Genomic DNA, 22840 nt, shown 5'->3' on the forward strand with positions numbered 1-22840 from the left:
CGGGGCGTCACGGCGGCGGAGCCGGAGCGATGATGGAGGAACGTGTCCGGCACCAGTTGATCGTCAGCATCTTTCGCCCCGTGTGACGCGCCGCGGTCTCGCAAAACGTGACAGTCACAGTGTGCGGCGCCTTATTTGTCGAACCTCACAGAGAAGGGAAGCTTGTTCTCTCTCTCTCACACAGACACACACACACACACACACACACACACACACACACACACACACACACGGGGTTCCAGGGCGCTTCAACGTCAGCTGACGCGGTAACGGTAAAGAGCTCATCGTAAGAAGACCTTTTTTTTATCGCACCGCACCTGTCGAGGTCACGCGCAGGGCGGGGGCTCAAAGCGCGCCGTTTTTCGCGTGGGCACAAACCCGGTTTGAAACCGGCTGGCCTGTTCCGTACTGCGTCACGAGTGTCATGAAAATAGCTGGAAAACACGGCAGTGCCGTGAAAGGGAAATGAAGTACTACCCGGGAGCGACTCGTGCTGGAGGAAGATGGAGTCCGTGGCGCGAGGTGCGCGTGAGAAGCGCGCGACGGCCGTGGACGTGGTGAAGGGACGTGCAGAACTGTCACGGGGACAGGAATACATATCTCACAAGAATTAATTGGTGTGTGGAAATAAAAGCTTTTTTTTCGGTTCGTCTGTCTGCGTGTGTGTCGCGCAACACCAGGAACTCGCGGTTGATTGACTTGTCCCCCCCTGCGCTCGTTCCAGCCCTCGCGCTCGAGTCGATCGGGACAAAGTGAGTTGAGGACGCGGCTTTCCGGCAGCCGCACGTGACTTTAGCGGGCTATATAGCGGCTAATGTACAGTTCAATGCAGTGGAGAGCCGGAGCAGTGGGCACGACACGTGGGCAATGCTTTCGTACATACTGTATATACTGTACAGTATACGTGTTATGTACTTTATGTATGGACAAACTGAAGAGAAAAGTCAAAGAAAAGCTACTTGCTGCAGAAGAGTCGGCAAGACCGTGTCCACGGTGGATGTCCTGCTTACACTTGATTACTACACACGGGTGAAAAGCACTTTCCTGCAAGTGCACTCAAACTTGTACATGACACACTTGTAATGTAAATGCTAAAAATCCTGCTACTACAGCTACCACTGTTATTGTTCTTAATAAGTAATATAGTATCTATTATTAGTCTGGGAAAGCCAGCAATTATTTGCCTTTCAGCAGTTTCCTATTGTCACTTTTTGCAATTGCAAATGCAGTTATTACCGATCAGCCTTATTGATACACTGTGCACTGTGTTGAGGCTCCCTGTGACAAAGCACAGTGTTGCACAGGGCTTCTGAACCCCCAGTGTCTGTGGGCTGATAGGAACAGGTGCATTGTGGGTCTCCGCTCTGCTGGAGCTGTGGGGGCCATGCTGATATCACAGCCTATAAAGATCTAGTAGAGCAGCTGTTGTTCTGCTCCATCTCCGTTGTCACTGTGTTCCTTGGGATTTTCACCCGTAGTACCAGGGATGAAGCACTGGGCCACGATTTATTGAACAGCATGCAAGCGATTGTCCGTGCGCTGATTGGACGAGCGGCACTTCTCATTGGAGGGAACAGTTACCGTTTCGCATTGACTGGTAGGAACTTTGCTGTGATTGGATGGAGCAGAGTGCGTCGTGAACTGATTGGAAGGAACAGGATCCCCTGATAATTCAGATAATCCCATGTGGCCTTTTGGTTTATTCCCTTAATCACTCAAGCTGCCCTCTCCACATGATAGTCAGTCGCTATGGTTACTAAACTAGGTTGCACAGATGAGCAATAATTGGTATTAAGCCATCGCTACACCTTGCGGTACAGGTGGAAAGAGGAGCAGACAGATTTGAAGTCATGTAAACATATAAAATATGTACAAGTCTAGAGTAACCAAGGACCTGACTTTATTGATCACCAGTTAAATGCAGATTATTGGTGTTCACAAAAAGTAGGCTTGTGAAAACTCACATGCTTGACTGTGACACGGACAGGGTGCTGGTGGTGAAAATGTACTAGATTTACAACAAAATAGGATGAATGTGTACCTGCATGTGACTGCACTCGTGGCACTGAAAAGGTTCTGCGAACCACCGGTGTTTCCTCATCTCCGCAGCGTGAGAAGTAGGTGTGCACTGACCTCGGCTGGCCACGAGGGGGGAGTCCTGTAGAAGGTTCAGAGCTGCGCATGTCCACTTCGTGCTCATCATCACTCTAGAATAGTAGACCGAGGCAGTGGTCCAATTTAGAAATATTGACATTTTTGCTGCCTATACCTTTCTTACTAGACCACTCTGTGAGAAGGCTTTTATTGTCACAAATATCTGATAGCAATTTGCACTTTGGTGATTTGAGTGCAGGGAACAGGAACAAACGGACAGATGGGACGCAAGTCGAACCCAAGTCCACGCTCATCCCTGGAGACCGTGCTAAGAATACACCTCTTTGTACCGCTGACATGTTCACATTAACTACAGTGGTACAAAGACAAAAATAGTGTACCGGGAAGAGCACATGCGGTGTTGGGATGCCGAGACAGAGAAGCGTGCTGTAGACAGGCGTGCTGCTGCGATGACACACCCACTGCTGTGATGACACGCCCACTAAATGAACAGCCATTGATGTCCTGCCTTGTTTGTTGTTCTCTCCTGTGACTTCACTTTGGCCTGGCCTTTCCAGAGCAGTTAGTGTTGACTCCCATTAGCCAGGACCGTGACGAGGACCTGCCCGTGGGGGCCACCATGTGCTCCCGGATGACAGACAGGTTTGATAAAAGTGAGTTTTGCTGCACAGACTGGCGCCCCCTTCTGCTTGGAGTCCTAGATGCATGCTGCCCCTCTTGTGTCTGCTGCTGCATCTTCTCTGCATGAGCAAAGCATTCATTCACACACATACAATTAGAGTGTTCATGTGCGTCCATAGATTGATTGACAAGTGATACTGGACACACACACCATTGCAGAGCATTGCACACATGTACACATGTATATGTTTCCCTTGTATAATTAAGGCTCCTTATTACTAGATTTGCAGTTATGAGCAAATGTAATTTGTATCTTTAAAGTTGCATAATGAGCTATCAACTCAGAAAAATACCTTATGGGAACAGAAACTGCGGTTCAAAATACTCAGCTTTTTGACAGTGAGCACCACGGATGGTGAGTAGATCCCCCTGTGCCTCCCCTGCTGTAGCATGGCATCACCCAGGAACACAGTAAGGCAAGTAAATAGAAATCATAATAGTGTGATTAATTATAAAAAAGAAAAGGGACAGAGCAGATCTCCGGGAATTAATTATGCTGGTTATGTGCGGGAAACCTGTACTTACACTTACATACATTTATATTGACATTGTTACACTAAAGCACACTCACTTGCATTTACAATCCCTTACATTCACAAACTGACTGGTAAACTGGCAAAAGAAGTACAGTTAGAGTCACACAATGCTGAGTGTCTGCATGTGGGAAATGGTACTGTGTGTGTGTGTGTGTGTGTGTGTAGTGTGTGTGTGTGTTAGAGCAGATATTCATGCTGGCAGGACTGAAGCATGTCCGACTGCATGTGGATAGCAGAGTGTGTCATGGAAAGTTTGATTGTAAGGCTTATCCCTGTACTTAAGATTAGCAAGATGCTGTGTGTGTGTGTGTGTGTGTGTGTGTGTGTGAGAGAGTGCATGTGGCCAGGATGTGACTCTGATTTATGAGATTATCCCGTGTGTGTGTTTGCATGTGTGTAGCTAGCATGTGAATCTCCCCTGTGGGGTTACCCTGGGTGCCTGTGTGTGTATGTGTGAATGTGGCCAGTGAGTGACACACACCTGTTGGCTTAGGCCGCATAGAATTAGTGGTGCAGATCAAGGTGAACTTGCTGAGTAACCTGGTGAGGATTATTGCTGTGGTAACAAGGGATGTAAGAGGCCTGTCACCCGCACATCCAGCCTCAGCAGCCTGGAAACACGGCCCCACGGTTTCCCTGGTAACATGACCGGGGGGTTGCCTAGGCAACATGAGCTGCATGCGATGCAAGTTGCTTGTCAGGCAAAGCTCCAGAAAGACAGGTGGTGATGACTGTAGGTCAGCAGGTGGACTTACTGGCTCAAATTTTTAGATACAACTGGTTTCCAACAGAAGATATATGGTCATGTAGTTTAGTATTTACTTTACTAATATTTCCTTGATTTTTCTTTGCTTCTGTAGATTACTGATGTTAAGTGGGTTGTTGTGCAGTTTATTCTGCTTTGTGGTGCTGTTGTTTATACAGTGTCTCGGTAGGTTATGGCAGCTTAAAAGCAGTGAATGTTTTGTAGGAAATACTACGTTTATTGATAATATTTGTAGACAGTAGTAAGTTATACTGTAGTTTAATGCCTTTGGCGATTTGGCCGATTGGACTATTTTCCTGTGAGCACTGGATGTATAACTGCGTCACTAGTGGACTGTTATTTTCTGTCCTAATGATAATTTCAGTAAATGTACTTAGGGTTAGGGGTACAATGACACTCAGAGAACCCATAGCTCCGAGATACCCCGTCATGGACTGCTGGTGCTGCTTACCGTCTTTCTTTTTCTGTAGGCTATAGTGCTGTGCTTTAAATTACTCACGTTCTACAATGTTTGTGTTGTAGGCCGCTGTTTAGTTTGAAGCTGTTGGTTTCTGTAAAATTGTCCCCAGGTTGTCATTTTACAGGGCGCAGGATTAGAAGTGGACATGTGGACAAAGTATTTGAGCCTTGAGGTCTTGCTCAGTGTTATTAGTTGGTCAGGCTAATACACGTGTGCTGTGGATCCTGGATGCTCTTTACAGGTAACACCATTTGTTACCTACAGAGGTGAACTGGGTAAATATCCTGGTTTTACCTGATCAGATGGCATGCACTGGAACAATGAGCAGAAAGTAAAGAGGACTATGGAACCAGTCGCTGTGGTTTGTTCTCCAGCTGAGCTGCTCATCCATCCCTGTACAAGGGCTTCTCTTTGCCTGTTCTACGAAGAGTCAATATTTTATGAGCAAATAAAAATACTGCAGAGCCACTCACTCTTAATCGCTCGCTTTCAGCAATTGCTTGTCCTAGTGAGGGTCGTGGTGGTCCAGAGCCGATCCCGAAATTAATGGGTGCAAAGATGGGGGGGGGTACACCCTGGATGGGATGCCAGTCTGTTTCAGGAATACCGTAAACTGAGAAACAAAAAGTAATGCAAACGTCACAAAATATTTGTTCATAGTGGATGTGTAAACAATGGTGTTTTGAAGTAGTTCAGCACATGTGTGGATTTTTATGGTGCAAAGTGTGGGCCAAAGTTATCATGTAGTACCTTGCCAAGGAAGTGGCTGGGAGGAGCAGCGGAGCCAAGGAAGGAAGCCTCCCGGTGACCTCGTACACATGCCTAGTGATGTGAAAGGTGTGGAGCCCCCAAAATGCACAAATACTCATCAGTAAAGTTTCTTCACTGGTTTCAGGGTTTTGAGAACAAACTAAAGTCTATTTTCTGCTGTGAGTATTTCCTTACCCGTGCTTGTGCGGTACAGGGATGTAAGGTGCTGTCTGGTTTTATGAGGATCAGAACACTATATAGGTGTGGGGGCCGGAGGGGGGGCAACCCTAACATACTGCTGAAGAGTCATTTCTAACACTGGCTGATCCCTGCACACACCTGGCTGACACGTTTCTGTGGAACTGCTCCTCTCTTGTCACACCTGAGTGAGAGATATAATAATACAGGGCACATTAGACATGAATTATTCATTTAATAGGAGCAAGGGGAAGCTGATCTCTTCACCACCGATCTCTGTTCCTATAACTAATTTAATGTGGAAAGGCGACCTGTCGGCGCGACCGCGCAGCGCGTCCACGGCTCGCCTGTCTCTTTAAAGGTGCCTGGTGGTGCGAACGGGACGCTCCGTCGGGGAAGCGCCGGGAAGAGGCGCGGGTGGGTAACGACGGATGACTGTCGCGCGTCAGTCCTCGCGCAGCTGCGCGCGCCCTTTATTGCGAGCGCCGCGCGGCGCTGATGGAAGCGGACCTTGTGCGCGCTGCGCTGTGGCCGCGCGGGGACACAAAAGGAGCTGTTTGCTTTACTCCGCTCTCATATTGTTTCTCTTTTTTTCTCTCTTTCTTTCTGTCTTCTGTTGAAACACATCTGGCGGAAGGCGAACGCGCTGCTTTACAATAAAAAGTCTATAAATACGCGAACGAGCCGCTCTCCGTGTGTTGGCGCTGCCATCCATTGTGCCGAGATCAGCAGCTTCTTTATGGTTGTGGTGTCCCGGGGGGGGTGGTAACTCCGTCTCGATCGCGATACTCTGTGAAAGGTGATGATGTTGGGAGCACGTGCCACTGACGCGGCTCGCGCTGCCGGGAGCTCAGCTGCAGCCCCGCGTGTCAGTGTGTGTGCGGTGTGTGTGTCTGTCATCCGTCAGTCGCTCTCCGCCGAGTGACCGTGCAGCCGAGACAAAGGCAAAGCCAAACCCAAAGGCAAGCCCAGAACCCACCACCACCCACACCCCCCCGCCCCGATTCTCTGTGCCTCCGCAAACCGCGCAGGACCCTCCGGCTCGTGCGCTGGGTACCGCAAGGCGGACGATGAGATGTCGAGGACCACGTCCCAGACGGAGCCCGCGGACGGAGCGGCCCGGAGCATCGCGTTGAACCAGCCGCAGGCGACCAAGTTCTGCGACAACCATGTGAGGTGAGTGGGAGATGGTGATGATGATGATGATGATGATGATGATGGTGTCGGAGAGGCTCCCCTCACAGCACCTGCAGGCCGGACTCAGCACGCGCGACACGTGTTGTTGGCGGCGCTGCTGCTATATCATATATATGTACTCTTGTCCCTGTGCTACTTTTGCCACTGTATTATAACATAACTTAACAAGTATTATTCATGTAACATTATTACTCTGATTGTGCTTTTTCTCTACCTTTGTGAAAACTGAGTCTCTTCCAAGTTTTCAAGTGTAACAGTGTTTTGAAAACATCCCGGGTGCAGAGTGGGAGCACAGTCCTGCAAAGTGCACCTTTAAGTTTATTTCATTTATTCTGTAGCATTTTGAAAAAGACTGTTGGGTGTAGAGGAGCAACTTAACCAAAGAGAAAATAAGAGATTAATGCAGCCAGGAATAGCTTACATGATGTTTCATTATGACTGTTGCTGAAACATGTATCGCCTGCATTGCTCATTCAGCAGGGCACTAGTTTGTTTTAGAGCTCCAGCTTTGAAGCCGTGTGTGTTGAGGGAGGGTTTCATGGTCATGGTTGGGCTGTAGTGCTCTGGACGGTTTAGGAACCTGTGGTCCAGTGTAGCTAACAGCTCTTTGACCAGTAGTTAACATAGTGGACAATGATACTGACGTATAACCTGAAGGATTCCGGTCGGGATCACATTCCTAGCGCTGCTGTACTTACCCCACATTGCCTCATTAAAAATACAACAATATAAGAATGGGTAACAACTGTAAGTGACTTTGAACAGAAGTCCAAGGTTACTCACAAATACTGAAGTAATAATAATAATAATAATAATAATAATGATGATGGCTTTAGCTATTAGCTAAGACTTCTGTAGCCTGTGCTCCAATAGGACCCTCTCCTGGGGTTTCCTGCCTTGTAAATGAAAGGGTGTGGAACCCTAACCCTCACAGTCTGGAGGTTGCTGTCATCTGAGGTGCAGTCTGAGGGTAATGATAATGAATTCTGAAACAATACTATAAGTTTATCAGGGTTTGAAATGTGCACTGAATTCAGATAGAACACCAGTCATGGATGAATAATCAAGAGGTTGATGATGAGAAGCAGCACTCCAGGTCGTGTTAGTGTGGAATCAGAACTCTTGTTCTCCACTGACATCCACAGCCTTACTTACTTACTTACTCACTTACTTACACTGAACAAGTGTGAAGGAAGGATGCCGCTGGACAACATGAAATCTGCAGTACGAACTGAAAGAAATCCTCGACAAGGGGGCTCTTTGTAAGATCTGCAGTGATGCACCTCCCCTGAAAATATTATGATATTCATTTATTGTGTATTTATATTTTAACGCGTTTGGAATGCATAAACATCCACCACATTTTGCCTAACCACTGGGTACTAATGGACCATTCAAAATAAGAAAAAACATCTCTGCATGCCTTGGTGTTCCCGAACAGTTTTTGGCGCAGTGTTTGCAGGCAGTTCACATTGCTTTGACACACTGCTTATACACCTCTTCTGAAATTTCTCAGTAAAACACGTTTGTGAGAATCCAAAAATGCAATTTGCTTCTCATGTAATTTAACAAGTGCCATTTAACTAAAATACTACAAGTCATTTATAGACAAGAAATGACTTGTTACTTGGAGCTGGAGTTGTTATGGTGTTACCAGTAGGCTCTCAAAAGAAATACAAGACAAAGAAAACAATAATTGTAAAGGTGAATAATGAGAAGAGAAGAGACACATGCCGTTTATTGGTTTGTGGTTTATGGTTTGATTTGCTGAGATTTTTATGTTCCTTTTAGTGCCTTTTCATCTAAAGGTCAGAATGGCAAGAGTGCTATCCGGAGGCCTGAACCAACGATTGATCCGTTTATTCTGCTGCAAGGACCAGTTGTGCTTTGGAGGAGTCTATTTTTGTTCTGTCAATGAGATTATGGATGGGATGTCTGATTGTCTGTCTTCGTGTTGGACGCTGTCAGCTCCATAACGGTATGGATTGCTCTGTGCTGCTGGGAGAGCTGGGCTCCATTAGCCCCAGATGATGGTGTGCTTTATCTGACATGCTGCTTTATAGTTTCACTGGAGAGCTCCAGGAAGCCCATTTGGGAAGTTTCTTCATTGATCCGATGATGAGAATAAAGGCGTTGTTTCTCTGACAAAGCCGGAAGAATTGATTCGTCAAGCCCCAAAATGCTCCATTTCTCGCTGACTTACACCCAAATGAGCTCCAACAGGTACAAAGCGCTCTTATGAGACTCTTCGCTCTGCAAGTTGGAGGTGCAAACTGCTACATCCTGCTACATCCTTGCTACATCCTTGCTACATCCCTGCTGCAGCTGTGCTCACTACACTCAGTGGGGGGTCAGCAAAGAGCAGGCATGGCTCGCGCTAGCAGAGCTACCCTAGCAGTATTACCATGAGTACTTGTGAAGAAGTACCTCTGCAGCACTGAACAAGTGCCATTGTTGCGTAGCTACACTACTACTACTACTACTACTACTACTACTGGTGCTTATTGCTTTTGTGACTTGTAGTGGTAGCGTTCTGTGGGGTGAGCAACTTAAAATTATTGATCCATTCATAAAGCAGGAAGGCCCAGGCTTGTCTCCAACCTGTGTGGAAGTTGTAAATGTTGTGATCAGTGGTGAGAAAGGCTGCCATGAGATCCATGTGGACGAGGGCTCTGGGAAACGCCACTCGTGACTCTGACCAGGGCCGTTTCACTACTGGGGTGTGGACCTGAACCAGAACCAGACTGACGTGTTCCACACGTTTCATTTCCAGTGAATTAGGAGGGCAGCTGATGTGTGACAACATTTTCCAGGATTTTCAGACCAAAAGCAAGGCCAGAAACTGGTCTTAAATAGTGAGAAGAGGGGCATCCAAGATCGGCTTCTTGAGCACTGGTTTCAGAATTACACTTTTAAATCCACCTGGAACCATCTCAGATGATAGAGAGATATTAAGTATACTGAGTTTGATGACAGCGCTCATTGAAGATAAATACAGCTTCGTCGGCATGAGGTCTGGGGGGTTGGAAGTGGATTCGTTCAGTTGATTCAGTGGGAGCAGGTCCTGCTCATAAAAAAGCTTGAAAGCTGCAAAACAGGCCTTAGGATGCAATTCCTTGTCAGGGTAGCGGTGGAGCTCGGATTGCACTCTTCAGTTTGACCTGGTATATGATCACCTTTTGAGCTGAGAAATCATACTGTAGGAAGTCATTACTGGCAAACCTAAGGGGGTGTATTAACAGTGGAGCATTGTACATATTGTTTGGAATACAAAATGCTCCTTCTTGCTGTTCTCATTCATTAATGTAGACTAATAGAGTGAGTGAGCAGCCCTGAGGTGGGTGGTACGGTGGCACAGCGAGTAGCATTACTGTCTCATAGCATCTGGGTGGTGCAAGAGGGCATGGGTTTGATCCCTGCTGAGTCTCTGTGGAGTTTGCGGGTTTCCTCCTGGTGCTCTGGTTTCCTCCCACAGTGCAAAGACCTGCTGTTCAGTTCACCCGTAGTACGTGAGTGACAGAGAGAGAGTGTGTTCAACTGATGTACAGATGAGTGACCCATTGTAAGTAGTGTATCTAGCAGTGTAAATCACCACGGTGAATAAGGTGTGTGGGCTGATAATGCTACATAGAGTTCATTGGAAGTCGCTTTGGAGAAAAGTGTCTGCTGAATAATAAATGTAATGTAAAGATCTTTCTGATACCAGAAGGTACAGTTGATCCTTGTGTAATGGTAACACCTGTGATCGGGCCTATCTGCAGTTGCCATTCCTCTCTAACAACTCTAAGAAGTGTAGTTCTACCAGGTTCCGTCTCATTAAGATCACAATAACACCTTTCTCAAAAGTACTGCTGCAGGACTGGGATTCGAACCAGAAACCTTCAGATTATAAAGCAACAATGGTAAACTCTGGATTGGTCTCTGCCCTGGAAATGTCTGTATATGGTTTGTCTTTCCATTGGATATATCTGTTATGGAGGTGTGTTGACGGGTCACTTTCCATGCCGAGCTGATCTGTTGTTTAACATTTCCTCAAACAAACCTGAACATATGCAAGTGCATGGAGTCCAAACAGTCCATCCCTCTGACGAGAGACGCACTTTCCTGCAAGTGGGCCAGCAGGTCGGAGGGACAAGGCTGTCCTCCAAGGGCATGATGGCAACGTCTCCAAGCCTACTGAGAGAGGCACTTGGGGGTGGGGGGTGGGGTCTTACATTTCACTCGGTCTCGTTTTCATTAGCCTGATTGAGGTTCTATCGGTTGTGTCATCAGTCACATGAGCACCAATAGGCACGTGGACATTTAAAATGTGACTTATATTATCAGGTTCTCTGCCATGGGTGCTGCAGCACTAGATAACATTATGCTACGGCTCCAAGTTTGCCCCCCCTCGTTGATTGTTCCTGGACAGCAGCACCGCCACCACCAGACATAGATGTGTGCCGATTGCGTGTGACTGTGATTTACTCTCTGAAAAGTTCAACTCCTTTTTTCATGCCGTGTTTCTGTTGCGCTGTTACATGACTGTTGCATCTTGATATGAATACAGGGAAACACAAGTGCAAAGGCCATAAGATGGAAGTTGAACTGATACAGGACTGGTCTGGTGTCAGTGTTGGGCGCTACAAGAGTGCTTTGTCTCCGCTGATACTTTATATAGAATGTCATCCCAGGCCACGTGGACTGCGCCCCTTTTTCTGGCGATACACTTGGACTGGGGGGGGTGAGTAACAATATCTGTACATGAACGAAGCTTCTGATGAGGACCATGGAAATACAGACATGACTGGAATGAAACATCCTGCCATGCGATGCTACAACGCAGCGGAGAGACATTAGAAAAGAGATAAACACGCTGCCTGGGGACAGGGCACTTATGGAAAGAGAATTAAGGACCATTAATGGTGGGGATGCAAGGACAGCGTTTCCATGATTAGGGGCAGTGACTGCGTGAGGTAGGAAACGGAAATCTTCCCATCAGAAGGCAATCGAGGAACTTCAAGAGTTCAAGTGAAACTTGAATGCAGTGGAGATGCATGGGATGGGCTCCGAGGCCGAAACCGATGAGAAAATTCCTCAACATTTTTCATCGAATTGATTTCACCGGGCAGCCAATGCGATTGTGTGTCTCTTTATAGACGTGCCTGTTGATGAAGGGAACGCCGCACACCGTATGTAAGCGCCACATCATTTCACTGGGATTTGTGTTTTCCTTTATACAAGAAATAAAAAAATAAATGCTGTGAACATCAGCTATATGTCCCGGTATCTCTTATTTAGTGCACACATTGGAAGTGAATGCTTCTCATAGTTTGCTGATGAACTGATACACACACACAGCAACAGCACGCTGATAAACGGAGCACCGTACGTGCACCTTTCTCCCCATTTCACGCACTGCTGTAGACCATCTGAATATGACTCGGCATATGAGTAGCATTTGAAGACAGTGACACCGATCAGCCTTTTACCGATGGAGAATGAGCAGTGAAAGTGACTTTGAGTTATGAACAGACGTCTGGTCTCACTTGTGTTCGCAAGGGGAGGAACCAGGGAACCCGCACAGGTCACTTCAGCTAATTTTTTTTCTCCTGATCTCAGTTTAATGCACACCGTTTGTTCTCGGTTTAATATACGCTTGTCTCGACAGAACTAATCATATATTGTGTGCTTAGGAACCGCCTGTTTTTCAGTATTGCAAAGCGTGTGGTAAGAAGTGTAACAAGCCATGAGTTACTGCCTGATGTGATGTTTAATGTGCACTATGTTCATTTTCTTGTAATGCATGTGTGTCTGTTGCGTGCTATTTTAATGAAGGATGTGTAATATGTATCTATATTACTATGAAGTCTTTTACCAAGCAGTTTATTTTACATTACTTTTAAACTGATGTTTAATAAATTAAATCTAAGCCAAGCAGAAACGTGTTGTTGCCATGAAGAATACGGGAAATATTTAAAGCATTGCTCTTTTATTAGGGGGTGCGGTGGCGCAGTGGGTTGGACCACAGTCCTGCTCTCCGGTGGGTCTGGGGTTCAAGTCCCGCTTGGGGTGCCTTGCGGCGGACTGGCGTCCCGTCCTGGGCGTGTCCCCTTCCCCCTCCGGCCTTACGCCCTGTGTTGCCGGGTAGGCTCTGGTTCCCCGTGACCCCGTAAGGGACAAGCGGTTCTGAAAATGTGTGTGTGTGTGTGTGTGTGTGTGTGTGTGTGTGTGTGTGTGTGTGTGTGTGTGTGTGTGTGTGTGTGTGTGTGTGTGTGTGTGTGGCTCTTTTATTGGTGTAGGGCAGAACTGACACATGAAGGCTAATGAACGAGGGACTGACTAACTGTCAGTGCCGACCGTCTTCTTTGGGTTCTCTGAACACATCCCAGCCTGTTTGATTGCGGCTTCACCGGACACAACTGGGCTCTTCCTCTGCCTGCTCTCTCCTGGAGGCTGTTGGAGACAACAAGGGCGCAGTGTGTCGTCACACACCTCACGATTCTTCCTGTTTGTCCTCTTCAGACTTTGCTCAGACCAATCTGTGTCCCTGAGACCCAGAATAAAGTTTTTGGCTTTATTTCTAGGACTTTGAGCAAGATGTCAAAGCACCACCTCCAGACACATGGTGTCTTTTCACAGCGCGGAACATCCTCTGCAAGGTGGATGAGGCTGCAGCATTATAGCGTGTACTGTTGTGAAGATTCACATAAAAACGTGCACCATGTCCTTCAGAGTGAACAAAAGTATAGGGACATTCCCCTCTCTGCTTCTTGCTGCCACTCTGTTGCTAGTGTTAGAATCAAGTGCTCGTGCTTCCTCCTCTTCCTAGTTCATATCGTGACAGATGCCATCCCTTTGTTTCTCCCCCAGCACGACAAAGTACGGGATCCTCACATTCCTGCCACGCTTCCTCTACGAGCAGATCCGGCGCGCGGCCAACGCCTTCTTCCTCTTCATTGCTCTCATGCAGGTACGTACGTCATGTCCGGATGCTGCCTGGATAAGTAGAGTATCAGGGTATCGGTGCGGTGCAAGTACCATAAGTGCAGCAATGAATAATATGAGGTCACATAGGAATGGAAACAAGGGGAAGGATGGGAACAAGAAGAGCACCCTGCTGGGCTTCTATGCTGGATCGACTGCACTGTCTCAACGATTTCTTAATGACTGCACAAAAGTATTTTTGGCTGAAGCTCTGTCACTGCCTTCAAGGACAGCGCTTACAAGACTTCTACAATAAACACTGTAACATCTGCTTTTCATCGTTCCCTAAAGCCCTCATGTAGTAAAGGCTCTTTTCAAAGTGAACGATGGTGAGGCGTAAAAATAAGAGCACATCTTTCGAGACTGAGGCCTCCGGTCTGCCCCCATGTTGTTGCCGTGGTGATAAAAACACCCATTTGGTTTCCTAAACATGGAGCAGGGCAGTGTAAACAGACCAAGGTACCACTGGGGAGGTTAGGGTGGGGGTGGGGGGGGGGTCTGTTCTTTCCCTGTTGGTTAGGCCTGTTATACCCTGTTATATTCATATCCACTGTTCCCTGTGTTCCCACATACACACATCTATAGAGATAAATACTGGACTTGCAAAAGTAAACTCACACCTGTTCACATCTTTTGAAACACAAGCTCAGTCACACTTTTATACACACACAGCACGCAGACAGTGACACGTACACTCATCCCACAGATAGACATTGACAAAAGTAACACGGTAAAACAGAGTCCTGCACTTACTAACCTTCAGCTCTGATTTTTGCGGGACATGAACAAACCTGGCTGTGTGTCCAGCCTCCTGGACTTGGTGGTGCTCACAGTAGAAGACGTTTCTCGTTGTCCACCAGCAGCAATAGGAGTCAGTGTGATCTTACGAACATGAGGTTTGCGAGCAGGTGATCTTGTGAGGACACACACTTTTTTATGAACTTGAAGATGCATTGAAACGGAAGAGAATCTGAATTCAGTAAAAATGCACGTTCCCCATGTGCAGTGTTTGTCGGCCTCTTACTGATCCCTCGAGTGAGAAGCTCTGGAGAGGAGCTGTACACCCCATAAACTCTGCTAGAAGCGCATGGAATGAAACCGTTAGGACACCACCAACGGGGCGTGGGGCTCGAGAATTAGATTTTTTTCTCGCAGCAAATAGTGGCAGGGAGAACCAGTGTCTCTCACAGTGACCGTGTGCTTCTCCATGCAGCAAATCCCAGATGTGTCTCCAACGGGCCGTTACACCACCCTGGTACCGCTCATCTTCATCCTCACAGTGGCTGGCATTAAGGAGATCATCGAGGACTATGTAAGTACAGCAGTTCCCCCCTGTGGCAGGGCACCGAGTTGCCCCCCCAGCGGAGCGTAAACGACAATCCACAGTGTAGCGTCCCGCTGACACAGGACTTCTTGTCCCCACAGAAGAGACACAAGGCAGACAACACAGTGAACAAGAAGAAGACAACAGGTGTGAGCACCACGCTGGGCCGCTGTTCCTCTGAGTGACACCGAGTTCAGCTCGTCCTCACACATATGGAAAGGCCGTCAGTCGCTCGCCTCCTTTTGCTAGTGTCTCAGTGGCGATTGTCCGCTGCTGGACAACACTAGTGAAGCACATGAATGTCCTGCGTGCGACGTCTCCAATGCTGGCGAGCGACTGGAAAATAAGCTACTGATACTAAGGCTTCCGCACCTTTTTTGGAAAACTGCCATGTTTATTTCACCTGCGATGCATACGCTGAACCTGGCGCATGTCCTGCTCATGGTCATATGTGCAGGACGCTGATGATGACGTTCTCTGTGTCGTTTCTTATTTCAGTGCTGCGCAACGGCACGTGGCAGACGGTCATTTGGAAACAGGTAATTCATCACATGTCACATTTTTTCTGCGCTTGGCACTCCTGTGCTTTGCTCTTGTCCTGTGGAACTCTGTCCTAGAAGCCCTTTTCAGACGTTCTAGCAAAGGGCTCGTCTGCCTCACTGGGCCTCCAAGGCTTTCTTTGGAGCAACTTTGAGGTGGATGTGTGGAGCAGTGGTGGGTGTCAGTGTGCTGAAGTGCTTTTCTCACGATCACCCCGCTGTCCTGCTTATGTCCCTGGTCCTCTACTCTATTTGAGGCAAGGTGTGTGGACAGGGGACCACTCTCTCAGTGTGGAGGTCTGCGGACAGCGGAGCGCTCTGGCATGAACCAGCTGATACATGAGGAGTGCCGTGCATCCTTTACAAGTTTGATCCTCCATTATATTCCTCATTCAGCCAGTTTATATGTTTATATTTCAAGTTGAATCCTGTTGTCATCCCTATTAGGTGGCAGTAGGAGACATGGTGAAGGTGACCAATGGTCAGCACCTCCCTGCAGACATGGTCATAGTGTCCTCCAGGTAAGGCTCTGCTCCGTGTGCCATGCCATCATGTGGTGTGATTGTGAGAATTTGCATCGATGTCTGTCAGTGTGTGTCAGTGTGCATCAGTCTGTGTCTCCTCTGTTTGTCTCTGTGCGCTGATTAGTGAACGTGTTACTAGATTTATGAAAAGCATTATTGTGTCCTGAATGCATGCACACCTGTGTGTGTGTGTGTGTGTGTGTGTGTGTGCGAGAGAGAGTGTTTCTGGCATTGTTGGATCACTTTTGTCAGTGTTGCTTTCTCAGTGCACTGAGTGTGATCCATTCTCCCTCCACAGTGAACCACAGGCAATGTGCTACATTGAGACTTCGAATCTGGATGGAGAGACCAACCTTAAAATCAGACAAGTGAGCCCCGTCACTTCACCATGTGCTCCTGTGGGTCTGTGCATGAGGGTGTGTGTGTGTGTGTGTGTGTGTGTGTGTGTGTGTGTGTGTGTGTGCGCGCGCCTGTCCCTCACATCCTCCGTGCATGTTGATGTGTGCATTGCAGGGCCTGCCCCTCACTGCAAATCTGCAGTCCACTGAGGAACTGATGGGCTTGTCGGGGAGGCTGGAGTGTGAGGGTCCAAATCGTCACCTGTACGACTTCACTGGCACCTTACGGCTGGACAACCAAAAGTACAACACTCGCCCCGTTCTTTGAGCTTGTCCACATGGACCACTGCATCCTCCTCTGCTCATGTCTACACTTAAACTCATGGAGACCTTACTGTGTACCTCTGTGTCCCTCTCTAACCTGGAGGTTCTGTCTCTTTCAGTCCAGCTCCCTTGGGCCCAGACCAGGTGCTGCTGCGAGGTGCACAGCTCAGGAACACCCAGTGGGTTGTGGGAATTGTAGTCTACACAGGACATGACTCCAAGCTCATGCAGGTATGTCACCATGAACAAGTGGAGTCAGAGCTCAGGCCATGATTGTACAAAGCACAATATTTGTCATATCCATTATGATGTAAACGACTGTCGGTAGCCTAATGTTGTGAGTTCCTTTGGAGAAAAGCATCAGTTAAATGAATCAATCTGATCATTTCTGCTCTATATCCCATCCAAAGGAAGCTCCCAACTCTCATCGTTGTCATTCTGATTCTTATGCATTTTGTTCTTTATTTTTTGCGGTCTTGTTGTTTCTCACTCCTCGGGAAAACCTAGCGTGGGATGGAGGTGGCTCCTGGGGTGGGACAGGACCAAGGCGTGAGGACAGCAGGTCTCTAGAACAATGGCTTGGTTAACAAGTCAGGCACACCCACCGGGGACATGGCCCCTTTAACAACATAGTGAAACAAATACGAACTGAGCCGTGAAACCAGGGACCATCATGAGAACAAATGGCCAGTTTGACACGCTGGCCGCCCCAGGGAAGCCCTTGTTTGTGCACTGGCTCTAAGTTGCATTCTCCCTCCTCCAGAACTCAACGAAAGCCCCTTTGAAGAGATCCAATGTAGAGCGTGTGACCAACGTGCAGATCCTGGTGCTATTCGGCATCCTCCTGGTGATGGCGTTGGTGAGCTCAGTGGGTGCTGCCATATGGAACAAACAGCACACCGATGAAGCCTGCTGGTACCTGTCGCGAGCGGGTGAGTTTGTTCACTCATAGAACTGCACACACATGCATACACACACTCCCTGCCTTACAGATGCATGCACGGCACTGAGTGAGACCAAGCTGGACACACACCTAGAGCCATGCACATATCCACCTGTGCATCTGTTGTTCTCCAGGTGACATCTCCACTAACTTCTGGTACAACCTGTTGACCTTCATCATCCTCTACAACAACCTGATCCCCATCAGCCTGCTGGTCACTCTGGAGGTTGTTCGCTTCACTCAGGCTCTCTTCATCAACTGGGTGCGTGTCTTCAGATTTGAGAGAGGACACACAGACCATGTCCTCACAACAGCTTTACCTCCTCGCAAATAGCCTTGGTGACAGTCTCTGCTGGAAGTGTAACTTTTCCCTAACATCATCCTTTCTTAAGAAGCAGAAAACTTTTTCTTTTCAGCTTGCATGTCTATCTATCTATCTATCTATCTATCTATCTATCTATCTATCTATCTATCTATCTATCTATCTATCTATCTATCAACTTTTGTTAAAGTCGGATGAGTTTTGCATTTAAGATATTGTGCTTTAAAGTGAGTGTTAACGTAGAGACTACACAGCTGGAGTCACTAGAATTTGGCTTTGCGAGGCCTTTTGTTTGATACCCCACTTCAGCTTTCAGAGCTCCACCTTCACTTTGTTGTCATTCCACATATATAGATGTAAAAGAGAACGAAATACCGCTCACGCTTGACAGAGCACAACATCACAGAACAGCACTGAACAGCAAGGGAAGGGCAGCTGAGTGGAAATGAACTAGCAGCTGGTGTAAAACCAAAGTGGTACAGGTATAAAGTATATAGGTACAGTATATAGGTGTAGGTATATATACACACACACACACACACACACACACACACACATTTTCTGAACCGCTTGTCCCATACGGGGTCGCGGGGAGCCTAACCCGGCAACACAGGGCGTAAGGCCAGAGGGGAGGGGACACACCCAGGACGGGACGCCAGTCCATCGCAAGGCACCCCAAACGGGACTCGAACCCCAAACCCACCGAAGAGCAGGCCTTGGTCCAACCCACTGCGCCACCGCGCCCCCCCTTGTAGGTATATAAGTAGTACATAAATAGGTAACTGTACACACATTTACAGTAGATCAGATAGTGATGTGCAAATAAGCATGATGATGATGACACAGATCCCATCTTACAGGGGTGGGGGGACAAGTGCTGAACATAGACACACTGCAAACACTGCGTACGGTACACTGCTATACATTAATTCAGTGTGTGTGGGGGGGAAACCATCCCTTTTCCTGCAGTGCTGTTTCCCACACAGCAGTGGTGTGAACAGGGTGTGGAAAGGCAGAGAGGGGTCCCTCATAAAGATGTGCTCTCTGGACAGAGACACCCGTGTTGTCGATGTAGACGGACGCTGTGTTATGAGAACTATCGTGGGTTCACCCTTTCGGCCATTGTCTCTCTGTGAAGCTCCTCCTGCTTGTGTTTTCACTTCTGCTCCACTGTTTTTATGCATTTCTGTACCCTGTTTGTGTATTTATGTCTTTGTCTCTGCTTGTTTATATGTCTGTCTGTCCCTCTGCCCCATTGTTTATACTGTATGTCTGTTCCTCTCTCTGTCTGTACTTCCCACTCTTCCTCTGGGTCTTCCTTTTTCCTTCATGCTTTTCGTTGTCCCTCTGCCCTTCTTCACAGGATACGGAGATGTACTATGCAGAAACAGACACTCCCGCCATGGCGCGAACGTCCAATCTGAACGAGGAGCTGGGTCAGGTGAAAAATGGACTGGCCAGTCAAGGGTCAGGAGTTCAACAGCTGTCGTGTGGGAGCATCATGTGTGCTTTCTCTGACATGATCTGTCATGGTAACCTTGACAAGTAAGGAGAGATGTGAAAGGATCGCTTCACTTTCTTTCAGGTGAAGTACCTTTTCTCGGACAAAACGGGGACCCTCACATGCAACGTCATGCACTTCAAGAAGTGCACTATTGCTGGCATTACCTACGGGTGGGTGGACACCCATATACAAAAGCTCTGTTTCTCTACATCTGTATCCCATTGTTTTTGGAGGCTCTTCCTCACTTACTGTATGTAGTAACACATAATCCCATTGAGAGATTTAATTAGAATCTCATATATGGTGTTTGTCATTGTTGCTCAGAGCCACATAGGGCACAAAAAGAACATATAGCATCCACTTTGCATGTGTCTCCTTGTGTGTGCACTGATCTGATCTACTTGTGTAGTGATGTGTGTGTGTATCTTTGAAGGCACTTTCCGGACCAGGACTGTGAGCGCTCCATGGAGGACTTCAGGTAAGTGTCAGTCGTCTTGGTGTCCATCATCCCAATGCATGTCTACCCAGAGGCTGTCTTCCTGTAGTCAGTCCTCATAGATTTTGTGGAGGAAAGAACTTGACCAGTTGTATGAGTCACAGCTGGGATCATGTGAGTCTCTTGATTCACTGTCAGCCTCAGCACCTTTTGCTTGTCTGTCCCTGGTTCCAAGATGTCTGTGTCTGGTTGCTGAAGACTGTTTATCTGCGTCTAAGAGCCCTTGTCTTTGTCTGTCTGTCAGCCACCTCCCTTCCAGCAGCCACAACTCTGCAGATTTCGACGACCCGACACTAATCCAGAACATAGAGAAGAACCACGTACGTTCCCGTTCCCCTCAGTGGTGACATACGAGGAGCTCTTTCATGATCTGCTGTACTTCTCCTCTCCCTTCTCCGCTGACCATCTGCTTTTCTCTGTCTCGTTCCTTTGCAGCCCACATCACCCCAGATATGTGAATTTCTAACTATGATGGCCGTCTGCCATACTGTTGTTCCGGAGCGCAACGAAGACCAGATTGTCTACCAGGCTTCATCTCCAGGTCAGAAATGGTCAGAAGTATTGCACCTGGGTCTGAGTCACCAGCACCTTCCGTACCTGAGTTTGAACCAAACAAAAACACTTGCTGGAGTTTGTCATAAATTGTGGAGACTGTCCCAGTGTGTGTGTAGTTGTGTCTCTGTCAACGATGAGCAGACGCTTTCTCTTATTGGCCCTCAGATGAAGGTGCACTGGTGAAAGGGGCCAAGAGTCTGGGCTTCATCTTCACTGCAAGGACACCGCACTCTGTCATCATTGATACGGTGAGTGCCCCTTCAAAAGCCTCAGCCCACGTTGTCCATCCCAGGCCTACTGAGGATGTCTCTTAGCAAATTTCTTATGCCATTTATGTGCTTCTGTGTTTCAGCGGGGAAAGGAGCAGAGCTACGAGCTGCTCAATGTGCTGGAATTTTCCAGGTAACAACCACATGTGAATGTATCTTCAGTTACCTTGTTTTAGGACTTTGTGCCATCTATATAATTTATTATGTGTTTGCTATTATTTCAGGATGTGTGTCCCTTGTGATCTCCTTGTTTCTTTAGCAATCGGAAGCGTATGTCTGTGATTGTGAGAACGCCAACAGGGAAGCTGCGGCTGTATTGCAAGGGGGCGGTGAGTTGTGGCCTCTGCTGTTTACAACTGACTGTACACAATTCAAGAGGACAAAAACAGAACAACAGCCCAACAACAACATCCTTCTCCAGTGGGTTGTTGGATCGTAGTGTAGTGTTGGTGTCTCACAGTGCCTGCGCTGCCTGACTGAACGTAAGATGGATCACAGCTCAGTCTGTGTGGGGTTTGCGTATTTATACTGTGCTCCCCTGGGTGCTCTGGTTTCCACAGTCCAAAAATGTGTTTCAGGTGGATTGGTGATGCTAAAATGCCTTTGTATGTAGATTGGTGAGTGGGCAGGTGAAGGGCAGCTGGTAGTATAGTGGTTCGAGCTGCTAGCTTTGCACCCAAAGGCCACAGGTTCAATTCTCACCTGCAGCTGTAGTACCCTTGAGCAAGGTACTTACCCTAAACTGCATCATGAAAATTACCCATCTATATAAATGATTAAATAGTTGTAGGTAGATGAAGGTGTAAGTTGCTTTGGAGAAAAGCTAAATGTGAGGGTAAGGAGTATGTTACATGGTGCCATACAGCTGGCTAAATCGTTGTAGGATGTTTAGCGTTTCCAATATTGTATGTAACCTTGGATAAAGGTATCGGCGAAATACAACATAATAATACTGTGGGATAAACGTAAACATGTTCACACTGGTGATGCTGGGACTTACTGATGGTTGTGTGTTTCTTTATGTTGTACCGTCTGACTTCAGGACAATGTGATTTTTGAACGCCTGTCTCCAGACTCACAGTACAAAGAGATCACTGTGTCACACCTGGAGCAGTTTGCCACAGAAGGTGGGTGAGATATGTCGGTAAAGGCTGCACAAAAAGACGTAAAACACGGTTCCTCACTAGAATGCAGAAGACAAGCAGAGCGAAGTGCTCTGAACTGCACACTCTTGAGTGACATGATGTTTCTCAAAGTTCATGTGTTTAACGTCCTTGAGACTGACCTCTTTTTTATGGTTTCAGAAAGTTTGTCGCAGTTGTTTTTGCTTTAGAATAAGACAACAATAACTATATGTTATATGTAATATGTATGTGTGTCCAAAAGACAAGAGCCATCATGCCAAAATTTTGTATAAAGTTTGTAAATGATACTGTACTTTCCAGAAGTGAGAAAAAAATAGATAAAAATTGGTGACACAGAACTCAGATTGTTACACAAAACACTTTACTGCAGTATTTGAAGTGATTTGCTTGCATAAAAGTTTTAGTAACGTAAAAATATTTCACCATAAATGCACATTTGGTAAGGAAGTGTTTTGCTGAAGTGAAGCATTTCCAAAGACCACCGTCGGTATGGATTCAGAATGGTTTTCAGAGAGGATACAAAAGGACGCAGCGACGAGGGCGCCACACGACGGGACCCTCCTCGTCCAATATTGGTGCTGTGACGCAGGAGGAGGACGGGCTCCACGCAGTTTGTCTCTTGCAGACACACTCCTTTCTCAGAGCGCAGCGTCACTTTCTCCATCTCCTTTCCACCTGCAGGTCTGAGAACTCTGTGCTTTGCATACGTGGACCTCGAGGAAGAGGAGTACCAGTCGTGGCTCACAGTGTACAGTCAGACCAGCACGGTTCTCAAGGACCGGCCACAAAAGCTGGAGGAGTGCTACGAGCAGATAGAGAAGGTAACTCTGCCCCGGCTGGCCATTGGCATCATTCCCGTTTACTCGTATTTTCATCTTTCCTCTGCTT

The 22840-nt window shown here is 47.4% G+C and overlaps 1 protein-coding gene across 1 annotated transcript in view; it reads left to right on the top strand.

Moving 5' to 3' along the window:
* Nucleotides 1-1025: 1025 nt before the first annotated feature.
* atp8a2 (ATPase phospholipid transporting 8A2) overlaps nucleotides 1026-22840 on the top strand; it is a 40480-nt gene continuing 18665 nt past the window's right edge. Inside the window, exons 1-23 of the mRNA XM_029248694.1 lie at nucleotides 1026-1597; nucleotides 2673-2768; nucleotides 6538-6682; nucleotides 13556-13655; nucleotides 14883-14981; nucleotides 15095-15140; nucleotides 15492-15532; nucleotides 15980-16053; nucleotides 16355-16424; nucleotides 16570-16697; nucleotides 16838-16949; nucleotides 17482-17650; nucleotides 17796-17923; nucleotides 19347-19424; nucleotides 19569-19657; nucleotides 19921-19965; nucleotides 20228-20303; nucleotides 20419-20524; nucleotides 20704-20786; nucleotides 20891-20940; nucleotides 21067-21136; nucleotides 21850-21934; nucleotides 22634-22773. Coding sequence (XP_029104527.1) covers nucleotides 1519-1597; nucleotides 2673-2768; nucleotides 6538-6682; nucleotides 13556-13655; nucleotides 14883-14981; nucleotides 15095-15140; nucleotides 15492-15532; nucleotides 15980-16053; nucleotides 16355-16424; nucleotides 16570-16697; nucleotides 16838-16949; nucleotides 17482-17650; nucleotides 17796-17923; nucleotides 19347-19424; nucleotides 19569-19657; nucleotides 19921-19965; nucleotides 20228-20303; nucleotides 20419-20524; nucleotides 20704-20786; nucleotides 20891-20940; nucleotides 21067-21136; nucleotides 21850-21934; nucleotides 22634-22773 — 2109 coding nt within the window. The 5' untranslated portion in view covers nucleotides 1026-1518. The remainder of the gene's footprint in view (nucleotides 1598-2672; nucleotides 2769-6537; nucleotides 6683-13555; nucleotides 13656-14882; nucleotides 14982-15094; nucleotides 15141-15491; nucleotides 15533-15979; nucleotides 16054-16354; nucleotides 16425-16569; nucleotides 16698-16837; nucleotides 16950-17481; nucleotides 17651-17795; nucleotides 17924-19346; nucleotides 19425-19568; nucleotides 19658-19920; nucleotides 19966-20227; nucleotides 20304-20418; nucleotides 20525-20703; nucleotides 20787-20890; nucleotides 20941-21066; nucleotides 21137-21849; nucleotides 21935-22633; nucleotides 22774-22840) is intronic.

This window comes from Scleropages formosus, chromosome 24, assembly GCF_900964775.1.
Source record: "Scleropages formosus chromosome 24, fSclFor1.1, whole genome shotgun sequence".
Classification (NCBI taxonomy): domain Eukaryota; kingdom Metazoa; phylum Chordata; class Actinopteri; order Osteoglossiformes; family Osteoglossidae; genus Scleropages; species Scleropages formosus.